This window comes from Nyctibius grandis, chromosome 4, assembly GCF_013368605.1.
Source record: "Nyctibius grandis isolate bNycGra1 chromosome 4, bNycGra1.pri, whole genome shotgun sequence".
NCBI classification, from domain to species: Eukaryota; Metazoa; Chordata; class Aves; order Nyctibiiformes; family Nyctibiidae; genus Nyctibius; species Nyctibius grandis.
Window position 1 is genome coordinate 36,480,891 of NC_090661.1, and position 12,478 is coordinate 36,493,368.

Consider the following 12,478-nt stretch of genomic DNA (forward strand, 5'->3'; position numbering starts at 1 on the left):
TGGTTGGGGAGCTTGTTACACAGTACTTTAAATTTTAATACTGATTCACGAGGAAAGAAAATGCATCGTATTACTCTTGAGACACTTTAAGTCCCAGACCATGTCAACCAGGACACCCAGAAGACCTAAGGCACATAATACAGCTTATTCTTTTAACAAGCAGTGAACCACTTTGACGTGAAAGCTCTTACTGAAGAACAATGGCTCAGTGTACTTTTAGCGCATAATGAATTTATATATCTTCACTTGATTCACCTTGGCCCTCTTGTTTGTTTGGGAATGCTCAAGAGGATGCAAAAAGAGGATTCAAAGAAAAAGGAATTTTAATATAAGCGTAGTCCTTTCAAAGGAGAAGGTATGAAAGGAAAGAATTAACCAACCATGTCAAACACAGATGATTCAAGAAGCAAAAAGGATAACTTTCTGTAGACTGCACTTGATTTTAGAAAAGACAGCTTTGGTTGCTAGATTGATTCTACAAAATTAATGTACCATTAACTTCCAAAATGCTGACATTGTATTAATGGCAAGGAGGTACATATTGCCCTTCAGAATCAAGAATAAAATTCTAACATAAATTAAAGCAAATAGCTACAACACAAGACAGAAAATACTATTTTAAAATGGCTCTGTAATGCAATATTATTTGTGTATGTTTGTTTAAAATAAAAGCAGATGGTGGAAGACAGACAATCATGTTTAGAGTAAATCAAAGCATATTCTTCTAGGCGAACATACTCACATTATCAGTGAAAACAACTCCAAGCTTCCAAATGTGGTACTTTGTATCAATGGAGCTTAACCTAGGAAATCCCAAATTTTTGAAATGCGTCAATGTCAAAACTAAGTATTGAATTCTGTAAGTATAAACAACAAACGAGGTTTGGCGCTTCACATTTGTTTGCTGAAGGTGGTGATATACATTAGCTTTTTATTTTTTGAATGATGTAAGTGCTTCATTTTTCAGAGAGTACTCATTAACTTTGGGCACCCATACACAGTGTCTGAACCATTGAAACTGGTGAAACAATTTCAGTAGGAGTGATACTGCCATATTCCAGGCTTACAAAAATGAAAATGTGTGTTAAAAGTAGGGAAATGTGGAGCCAGAATTGCTTGAATTCAAGAGGTAAGTGTTCTGTCTAGTGTAAAATGCTGCCAAAATTACCAAGAGAAAAGGTAATGCCTTTTGCCAGATTCCAAATATTTTATTAGCCATTAGATGACATGCAAACAGAAATCCTTCTTGTGTGCCTTAAGTATCGAGGAACCCAAACTCTTGTAGGAGCCTAAATCATTTAGGACTTGGATACTTTCAAACTCTCATCTTCACTGGTGGATTAAGTCAGGAAAACATCTCTGAATTTTTTCTAGATACCTGGCATCTAGATATTTGTTATCAATAATTTTTCTGTCCTTTGGTTTATAAACTAACTCTGCTATAACACCTAAAGAACTTTTAAATGCTGCGTTGATTATTGTTTAAAATAATAGTGCCCAATTGTATCAGTCAGCATCAACTCATGTGGGTTTTTTTTCCTTACTTTTATAACACAAGTGCAAGTATATTTTAGAACAAACAAAAAGCTTTTTTATTTTACTTCCACACTAGAAAGACTTTACCATTTGAATTTTCCATGCGGAGGAAAATATCAATACAGTTTCAATATAAAATCCATTTTTATCTTTGACCGTGAAGTTATGCCAGCACATAATTTGTGTGTGAAGTTCAGAAGTCATACCATGATACAAGAGATGCCTTTTCTAGTTCGCTCTCTTCCACTGGACTAAAATCAAGGGCACTTTTGTCCAAACCCAAAAGTTCTGCTATGCGCTCTGCTCCATATAAGTCTCCATACTTGTTAATAACCTAAAAATGGAAGAAGAGAAGCTTTTGCTCAGAGAAGGACCTCAGTGACATGCACCCTACTTTAAGCCAGTAGTTGTCAGAAATTAAAACAAAAAAAAAGTCTTTCACAATTAACACTACTAGAACAGTCAGAACTCCCACGAAGCCAAGCGGGGGGAGCACACAAAAGAAAAGTAGAAGCGTTAAAGGCTATTATCTGAAAGCTTATGTATAATTTGCCATCATTTAAGCTGGCATGTTTTTCTTTTTTTAGGGGGCTTTGTATCCTAAAGACGACAATGACTGTAAATTAGACCTGCATGGCTGATTGATAACACAAATTTATTTCAAATGCCTGAGTCTAAGAAGGAAACCACAGCCTTCTGTCTTCCTCCCTCCTCCCACCTATGCTGCAGCTGCCTGTTCACTGAGACATTTACCACAACAATGAATTCCATAAAACAAATTTCAGTTCTCAATTATTTGTATGTTTATGTGTACAGAAGTATATTACACCTAGATATCCAAATTAACTGAATAGTAGATTATTGCTGTGACTAACATAATAGAAATATAAAAAGCCTACCTTCCGTTTTACAAATTTGTCCCAGTAATTGTTAGGAAAGGACCTACATAGATAAGGCAAAGATATTTCAAGTTATTTAACTTGTTAGGGGAAAGAAAAAAAAACAATGAAAAAAAAAAAATACCGTGCTCCTGATCACTGCAGATTATGGTACAATTTCATTCACTCACACACTGCACTTCGAATTACAAGAACAATTTCTTTTCATGTGCACAATGGCTATAATTAATCATCATTCGCTGCAATATCATCTTTTTTTTCCACCCTCTTTTCTTTTTCACATCCACAAATATGATTGGCTACAAAAGGACAGCAGGCTAAATATTATCACCTAATCGCCTACAACTCAATAATGTCAGGGTAGTCACTGTAATATCATTCATCTCCTAAATAAATACTTTACTGCTCCTAGCCTTAAAATCAATGATTTTCAGAGGAAAATAAGAGAGTCTTGTAGCATAAATAATTTTTAAGTTCACTGGATTACATTTCAAATAGAGGCTGAACACTTGGGAACCAGTGGACAGTTTGCCAATATAAAATTAAAATTCAAAAAATATTTTAAAAATCCCAGAAAATTGCAAAGATCATTTGGCAAAAACAGGGGTTAGCGGTAATCTTGTTCTCAGATGTATCATATTGTTGTTACTGGATCTGACATCCCAGAAGAAGACAAGGTAAAAACCATTTATAATTCTAAAGCTGCAAGACAGTTCAGATCAGCTGCCTCTGAGTAGCCATACCCACACTGGTAATTAAAAGAAAAGCTATTGTGTATATGAAAGAGAAATAAATGAAGCAGTAACTCTTAAATATTGAAGAAGTGTCAGGGTATCTTTTATTGAAAATTCCCTGCTTTTTTTGAGAGTAGTGAGCAACCATGATGCTTCAATAAGCAAGCAGTTTTATTCAGGGCAGATCTTACAACAGACACTAGGAAAAAATACATCAGCTTTGACCTGCAAGAAAAAAGACAGTATTCTTATCAGTGACATTTCCCTGATCTTCAACTTGGTCATAAACAAATATTGTTCTTGAACTGTCTTACGAATAGCAGTGCCCAGGAATCTCTCAGTCTGACGGTCTTACTGTATATTATGTCAGTTTTGAAGAATGCCAATTACCCGGAAACACTACAAAATTCAAGGTTTTTCTCTCCCCATTTCCTGGATGTAACATTGAGTTGAGCAAATATGTAGGAAGGTAAAAAAGAAGAACTGCTTAAACTAAAGGACAGTATTGGTAAAATAAAGCAAGTGTTAACATCAGAAACATGAGATTCCAGAACACTGTTCTGCTGGGATGTGAGAAAAACTTCCCAACTACTATGAAGTGCTCGATATTTTATTTTTCTGAACTGAAGTTCTGAATGAGATTACTCAAGATAAAGGTAAATGGTTCCAGTGACTCAGTATACTTGGGTTCAATGCTCTGTATTATTTCTTTCCTTGATTTCTCAGACTTTTAAGCAAAGTATGTCTCTAACGAAGCCAGCTTGTGTCTCTCTCTTTTACCACTAAACATCTAACAGTGCTACGTTTATCAGGAAACCTCTTTTGCCTTTTTAATTACTTTATTTTCCACTTATAGAAAGCCCATTTCGGTATATACACAGCACTGGGTACCCTCCAGCAGTGGTTATCCTGATGGTACAATACCTGCACCAAACCTTGAGAATCAGTTCCCATTAGAGGGAAGGATTAGTCTGCTTAAATTAGCCTTAATCTTTTATTCAACTTTAGTAGATAGTGTAACATGCTGAGAACAGGCTGTACAGCATGTCATTTGGGCTAAACTGACAATATATCTCATTAATTCATGCTTGTTTTTGCTGAGGATAAACTTACTGGATGTCTACATAGCTTCCTATCAATAGCTGAAGAAACAGGTTGGAAATTAAGCAAGCTCTCCAGTTTCCCAATTACCTTCTGTTGTAACTTTAATAATATGTGCTAGTCTGTATTTCTAACTGAAATTAAGGAAAATTCTTAAAAATTCAGGTGCAGGAAAACAAAGCATTCAAGAATTTCCAATATTTTAGACATTCTAATTTTAATGAAAGTACTATGGGCACTATTTATAATGTACAAAAGTTGAGTATGACTGATTGATAGATATTTTGGCTATTTGGCAGCATATTGTCACTCTGATGCATTTAGTTGATTATTTTTCCTGTCTTGTTTTTATCAAATACTTACTTATGCCTGCACATACTGGCCACAACTACTTTGTGACTTGTAAAGTACGCTGTTCTTTTCCAGCTTTCTGTTACTGTCCTTAAATTATGATACTATTAGGCAAAGACGGGAATCTAAGTCTAGGTATACTAGTACCAAAACATGATTCTATCTGTTTTGAAACAGTAAATTCTGAAAAATAGCCTGTAGACAAGGCATTGTTTCAAGGGAAGGGAGTTGACTTGCTGTATTTCTCTGTGTCACTCCTACAGACTGCTGCAGCTTACTGATATTTTTCTTTTTCTTGCCTACACTTGTATCATTCACTCACAGAATAGCAAGTGAGTCTTCTAGAATCACCGTATGACTACTAACACTATTTGCTAATGCATACAACCTGACAGTAATTCCTGTCAGGCCTACTCAAATTCTGGGATTGCTATTTTACACTAGAGTTACTTCTCTTGTCATATACAAATTCTGTTAGCAAGAAGCGGGAAAGAAAGTCATTCTTTTAGATGAACTAGGTGGCAGGTGGACAGGGAAGGTTCTAGATCAGTGGCTTAGTGAGCTAGAATATTTATAAACAGTTTACATAGAATCATTTAATTTTACATACGGAGTATTTATAACCAGGCGATCCCATTGTCCTTTAATATCATCTTCAGATGGCTGTTCAGTTATGTATAGTCCATCAAATTCCAGCTTTCTAGCTACCTCCTTTTCTCTCTTGAATACAACCAGAGGGACCTATGAAAACGACAGTGGACATCTTTGTCATGGTTTATATATTATTAGAAACCATGATATCTACCTACAGTATTAAGTACTCTTTCTAATACTATATAAGACCAAACATCACAGTAGCACCTCCCACAAGCAGATCAATGCCTGACCAGTCTCTGAGCAATGGCCGGCTTGGAAGTCAAGCCCCGCCACCCTGCCACTTTTTATTGCTGAGCATGACATTACATGATATGGAACATCCCTTTGGTCCATTCAGGTCAGCTGTACCAGCTGTGCCCTCTCCCAACTTCTTGCCCCCTCCCAATGTACTTGCTGGGGGATGCTCAGAGTGGGTAAAGCAAAGAGGAAGACCACACTGTGCAAGCACTGTTCAGCCATAACCAAAAGATGGGTGGTGTTACCAACACTGTTTTAACCACAAATCCAAAACATACACACTGCTGTGAAGAAAGTTAACTCCATCTCTGCCAGACTGAGTACATGACAAAAACATCTACATATTGAGCAGTGAGAATCTGTAAACAACTAGATACAAATAGGTATTTCAGTATTAGCTCCAAAAATCACTTTGGGACATAGCCGATGTTCTTTAACAAATAACAGATTAGAATAAGACTCAGAACTTGCCTTTAAGCAATAGTATCCAATTACACAGACAAAGGAGATGATAGTATGAATAACTGCCAATGCTCTGAGAGCAGGTGCCATGTAACCTGTACTTTCTTGCAGAACAAAAAACACCATGCCCTCCTCCTCTTCCTCTTCATCAAAAGAGTTCCAGAGATTAGAGTCTTCCTCTACTTCATCAAGTGGCTCTTCTGTCACCTAAGAGAAATTCAAGCACATTGAAAACACACAATAAACTTACAAACTTTTCCTTTACTAACAATGACAAATGATGTTTGCAAAGCCTGCTCGTGGGATGATGATAGAGCATTAGCTTTGAAAGTAATGTCCTTCATTTTCACAGCAGACGTTTCCACATTGTCTCATGTCACTGAAAAGATAATCTAGAAAAGGCAAGTACAGGCATATCACAGTTTACAAATCTCTCCTTTAACAGTGCCATAGCAAAACCAAACCAACCAATGAGAAAGTTACGCGAAAATGTTTTCTTGGAAGAACCGAGCAATGACAGGGTTATCTAATATGACTGAATTTAGGGTCTGTTTTGTAATCTATGTTGTTCCTGATTACTATAGTCTAGAAAGAAACAAAATTCTCACGTTATCAGCTTGTACACTGTCCATAAATTTTTATTTCATGACTTAGTTTAGAGCTTACAAATTAATACAGTATTTAATCAGTATTTCATAAATACTCCAAGCCATAAAGCTGACTTACTGCCCTAAATTCTTCCAGCGACTTTAAAAACCTGGCCTTTAAAATAAAAGCCCTAAGTGCCCTTCTTTTGACAGCTTTATCTGAAAGCTGAAGTCCTGTTCAGTCCTGTTTGGCTCCCACTGATTCTTTTCTGTCTGTGACAGATGGACTTGTACTGATAAACACAATGTTTTGTCCTTGCTTTGCAATAGAATGGGTTGTTGGCTGACCCACAAGACCCAATGAGAAGCAGAAGAGAGTGGGGAGAAAAGGACTGGCATAGACAAAAGCAGACTTCTGCATATACCTTTGAAGTCCATCCTCTCTAACCATGTGGGATGGAAAGAGAAAGGCAAGAAGGGAGCCTTAAATAGCCCTGATGGTCTTTCTCCTGAAATGGTGCACACACATTCTACCCAGTTTTCAAAAGCCTTTTACGTCTTTACCTGCCCTGTCTCTGAGACTATAACTGTGTTGTAGGAGTTGCTTTTCAAGATATTTGGGATCAAGATTCAGTTACTTCTAGACTCAATGTTCAGCCAGCTGCTTTTGTCTTCTCTGAAGTTTTTGGTTGTAAACAACAGAACTAGAAAATGTAGTATCGGAAAACACAAGGTTCATCAGCTTATTGCAACTTGCACCCTATATCTAGAAGGGGAAAATCAAAATGGCTGGATTCCAGGATAAAGATAAATGAGGACTTTTCTTGTGAACTTCAAATCTGTAAGGGAAGGAAAAAAAAAACGAGGCTTTTATGGATGGGAGTTCTCTTTAGTGACTTCTACTCCTTTTCATGGATAAAGGTTGTGAAGATTCAGGAATAAAATGGTGTTCTGCTTCGTATCATTGGGTTATACACCAGAACCTGAAACAACTCATTAGATTCAGGTAAAACCCTAAGATTAAGTTTAAAGTATGGATGTATAACCTTCTTCATCAGTGATATAAAAAAAGAACTGTAGCCTACTATGAAAAGGCTTCTCTTGCTTTATATTTCTTCTGCCTGCTCATACCAGTCCATCAAAGTCTCAATCCCAGTATAGAAATATCTTCATCACAACAGTCACTAACAATCATATTGGCAATAACAACAAAGAAAATGGAGCGAATAAGTATGAAAACTGAATTATACTCTCACATGGAAACACAGAATGGGAAAAAAATACACATTTGATGTTCATTAGAGATTACTAAATTAATGAAAAAAATATGAAAAAAGAAATTAAATGAAACAAGCACTCCCCCCAAAATGCCAAACCCTAGGCCTGAAAGGCCTATGAAAACAAAATTATTAACAAATTAAGTATAACTAAAACATATGAGCTCATCTAGTTAAATTGAGACATTAACATGATTCTGAAATTATGTATAAACTATTTCCCAGTCAAAAATGAATGTAGCCAGTAGGGTTCTTTAGAAAAAACAGAACTATAATAATTGAGAATAATCAGGTGAAGTCTCTCACAATCTTTAAAACAAATGAGAGAAAAAATGCAACAGTTTTGATATTTGAGTTATTTTAGTTGGATTTCAAATTTCCCATGACAAGATTAACAATCCAAACAATAACAGACTTATGTGAGTAAATGAAAAGATGCCTAGAAACACAAGCTCAACTATAAAGGATGGGTGAAATACATGTTTTCACTCAGCCTGAGTAAAGTAAAAACAGAACAGGTTTAATATCACAAATTTTAGTTACAAAATTTAAAATATTATTTTAACTACTTCATATCTAAATCACAGAATCACAGAATGTTAGGGATTGGAAGGGACCTCGAAAGATCATCTAGTCCAATCCCCCTGCCGGGGCAGGATTGCCTAGACCATATCACACAGGAACGCGTCCAGGCGGGTTTTGAATGTCTCCAGAGAAGGAGACTCCACAACCTCTCTGGGCAGCCTGTTCCAGTGTTCAGTCACCCTCACCGTAAAGAAGTTTTTCCTCAAATTTAAGTGGAACCTCCTGTGCTCCAGCTTGCACCCATTGCCCCTTGTCCTGTCAAGGGATGTCACTGAGAAGAGCCTGGCTCCATCCTCTTGACACTTGCCCTTTACATATTTATAAACATTAATGAGGTCACCCCTCAGTCTCCTCTTCTCTAAGCTAAAGAGACCCAGCTCCCTCAGCCTCTCCTCATAAGGGAGATGTTCCACTCCCTTAATCATCTTCGTGGCTCTGCGCTGGACTCTCTCTAGCAGTTCCCTGTCCTTCTTGAACTGAGGGGCCCAGAACTGGACACAATATTCCAGATGCAGCCTCACCAGGGCAGAGTAGAGGGGGAGGAGAACCTCTCTCGACCTGCTGACCACACCCCTTCTAATACACCCCAGGATGCCATTGGCCTTCTTGGCCACAAGGGCACACTGCTGACTCATGGTCATCCTGTTGTCCACTAGGACCCCCAGGTCCCTTTCCCCTACGCTGCTCTCCAACAGCTCTGTCCCCAACTTGTACTGGTACATGGGGTTGTTCTTGCCCAGATGCAGGACTCTACACTTGCCCTTGTTATATTTCATTAAATTTCTCCCCGCCCAACTCTCCAGCCTGTCCAGGTCTCTCTGAATGGCTGCGCAGCCTTCCGGCACATCAGCCACTCCTCCCAGTTTTGTGTCATCAGCGAACTTGCTGACAGCGCACTCTAATCCCTCATCCAAGTCATTAATGAATATATTGAATAGAACTGGTCCCAGAACCGACCCTTGCGGAACTCCGCTAGACACAGACCTCCAACTGGACTCTGTCCCGCTGACCACTACTCTCTGGCTTCTTTCCTTCAGCCAGTTCACAATCCACCTCACTACCCGATCATCCAGACCACACTTCCTCAGTTTAGCTGCGAGGATGCTGTGGGAGACAGTGTCAAACGCTTTACTGAAATCGAGATAGACCACATCCACAGCTTTACCATCATCTATCCACCGGGTAACATCCTCATAAAAGGCTATCAAGTTGGTTGAGCAAGACTTCCCGTTGGTGAAGCCATGCTGAGTGCCCCTAATGATCCCCCTATCCTTGATGTGCCTAGAGACAGCACCAAGAACAAGTTGCTCAATCACCTTTCTGGGGATGGAGGTGAGGCTGACCGGTCTATAGTTACTCAGGTCCTCCTTCTTGCCCTTTTTGAAGACTGGAGTGACATTCGCTTTCCTCCAGTCCTCAGGCACCTCTCCCGTTGCCCACGACTTAGCAAAGATGATGGAGAGTGGCCTAGCAATGACTTCCGCCAGCTCCCTCAGCACCCGCGGGTGCATCCCATCAGGGCCCATGGATTTATGGACGTCCAGGTTGCTTAATTGGTCCCTGACCCAGCCCTCATCTACCAAGACAGATTCCTCCTCTATCCTGACTTCTTCTGGGGCCGCAGGAGTCCGGGGCTCCTCAGGACAGCCTCCAGCAGTATAGACAGAGGCAAAGAAGGCATTCAGTAACTCCGCCTTCTTTTTATCCTCTGTCTCCAGAGCCCCCACCTCATTCATCAGTGGGCCTACATTGCCTCTAGTGTTGGCTTTACCTGCAATGTATTTCAAGAAGCCCTTTCTGTTGTCCTTGACCTCTCTTGCAAGGTTTAATTCCAAGGAGGCCTTAGCTTTCCTAGTTGCCTCCCTACATCCTCTGACAACAGACTTATATTCCTCCCAAGTGGCCAGCCCCTCCTTCCATGATCTGTACACCCTCTTCTTCCACTTGAGTTTGCCCAGCAGTTCCCTGTTCAACCATGCAGGTCTCCTGGTACCCTTACTTGACTTCCTACCTGTTGGGATGCTCTGATCTTGAGTTCTAAATGCTTTAGTTCATGTTTGAAGGGCTTGTAATAATGGCTTTCTTAAACAAGCCTTGAAACCATCATTAAATATTCCTCTTGGAGTAACCAAAAAACATTTAAAGAACAATGTATAATCTTACCTTGTAAAATAGAAGAATAAAGTTGATGGCAAATGCAACAAATAGAGCAAGAAACCTTAAGTTATAAAAATTTCTTGCCAAGTAGTGCTGAAAGAAAGAGAAAAAATTAGACGTGACCTGTAGCTAATATCAAGATAAGTAGGTAGCAAGGTTTCTAAGAAAGTAAATACATAATTGTGTTGCGTTCATACGCCAGGTATAATGAGCAAAGGCATTTCTTGTCAGCCTGTTCTCCCATTTAATGGTAAGTGTGATTAAAAATAATGGACTTAAAATTGCAACAGGGAAGACTGAAATAGAATATTAAAGGAAACTTTCTAGAAGGAAGTCTGAAAAAGAAATTCTAGAATACTGGAATAAACTACTTGAGAAGGTTTCAGAGAGCTCATCATTTGATGTTTTTAAGAACAAAGAAAAATCTTACAGGAAATAGAATTACAGATTCTAGAAATTAGATTATGCAAAATAGGGAGCTCCTAACAAGGAGCTCGAGAGGTTAATCTGTCCTGTTAGACCAAGATAGGATAAATTACATACACAAACACTTTATTTCTATAACTCTATGAAGTATTACAAAAATCACAAAAGACTGAATACAGCCAGTCATTTGAAAACTCATGCCAATATTTCTTTTATGATGACATTTCTCGCTTCAATATCACACGTGTTCTATATTACATAAATAAAAATTCAGTGACTAAAAGAATTTAAGAAAAACTTACAAGCATTTTTGTTTGATAAATTTCCAAAGCTTTGAAGAAGTTAGCCATAACAGCCTCCGGTTTCTCAAATTTTTGTCCATGCCTTCGCTTCTTTTTCTTCATTTTTCCCTCTTCTAGCTGCTCAGATTGTACTTCCTTTGCTTTATCTTGTTTCTCACCATCTTCCATGCTAGAAGAAAGGTTATCTAAACAAAAATACTTAGCCAAACTTCTGTATTGTAAATGCTTTCATTTAGAAGGAATTCTAATTCAGAAAGTTTGGCTTTGAAAGTTAGTTTTGACACTGGGAGAAAAATGATTGTAAGTAAAAGACCTGAGGTAGACAGTAAATCCAGAGTAAAAAAAAAGTGACCTTAGTTTCAAATGATATGCAAGAATAGAGTTGCTGAAGGGAGATCAAAAGGCTAAAAACCCAAAAACCAGGCAGAAGTTACTGTACCAAATGTGAAGTAGATAATGTTTGCCAAAACCGGTGAAGTACATATATACTCTATACAAGCAACATAAGAATTTTAAGAGTTCACATGTACTTTCTTGAGCCTGGGGCTGAAAAACAGAAATAAAGCTTTTGGGATTTGGTACACAGTATCATAATTGAATCACAGTATCATAAAATTAATTCATTTCAGTCAAGGCAATCGCTGTTGTTACAGAGATGAATGAGTAATAACAAGGAAGTTTGCTTCAGAGAGTCTCACCTGACAAAGTTTGTAGAGGATGACAATCATTCCTCCTGCACCACTGAACTGTCTTTATGAAAATTATCGAGAGTGTATGTAGTAATAGAAGAATTTAGTTACTAAACTAAAAAAAAGCTGAATTTGCATATACGTAAAAGAATGTTGAGGCATCGAGGTGACTGAAAGTTTTAGGTATGAGGATAAAGAAATGCAGTATGTGGTTCACTTTATCACGCTACTACTGCAGTCGGAATCATATGATGGGTTTCTAAGAATGTGTTTATCTTCTACCAAAAAAAGTCCCTGTTGCAGCTGCAGAAATGTAAGCCATTTAAATTCAAATTTTTAAGCTGAAGACATTTGAATATGGCAGACATGAGAAGACAACAGGGAATAGGGAAAATAAGTCCAATAAAATAACAGAGGTAGAAAAAGATCATGCTTAGGGAAAATAAGTCCAATAAAATAACAGAGGTAGAAAAAGATC

The 12,478-nt window shown here is 38.0% G+C and overlaps 1 protein-coding gene across 2 annotated transcripts in view; it reads right to left on the reverse strand.

Annotated features, from left to right (window-relative positions):
* The window catches only part of RYR3 (ryanodine receptor 3), a 255,747-nt gene that overhangs the window by 14,291 nt on the left and 228,978 nt on the right, over window positions 1-12,478 (reverse strand). For both annotated transcript variants that reach the window (XM_068397601.1, XM_068397600.1), the window contains exons 90-96: window positions 11,312-11,480; window positions 10,590-10,676; window positions 5,987-6,184; window positions 5,232-5,362; window positions 2,436-2,478; window positions 1,743-1,870; window positions 743-803 (exon numbers count right to left, since the gene is read on the reverse strand). In XM_068397601.1, the coding sequence (XP_068253702.1) occupies window positions 743-803; window positions 1,743-1,870; window positions 2,436-2,478; window positions 5,232-5,362; window positions 5,987-6,184; window positions 10,590-10,676; window positions 11,312-11,480 (817 nt within the window). The remainder of the gene's footprint in view (window positions 1-742; window positions 804-1,742; window positions 1,871-2,435; window positions 2,479-5,231; window positions 5,363-5,986; window positions 6,185-10,589; window positions 10,677-11,311; window positions 11,481-12,478) is intronic.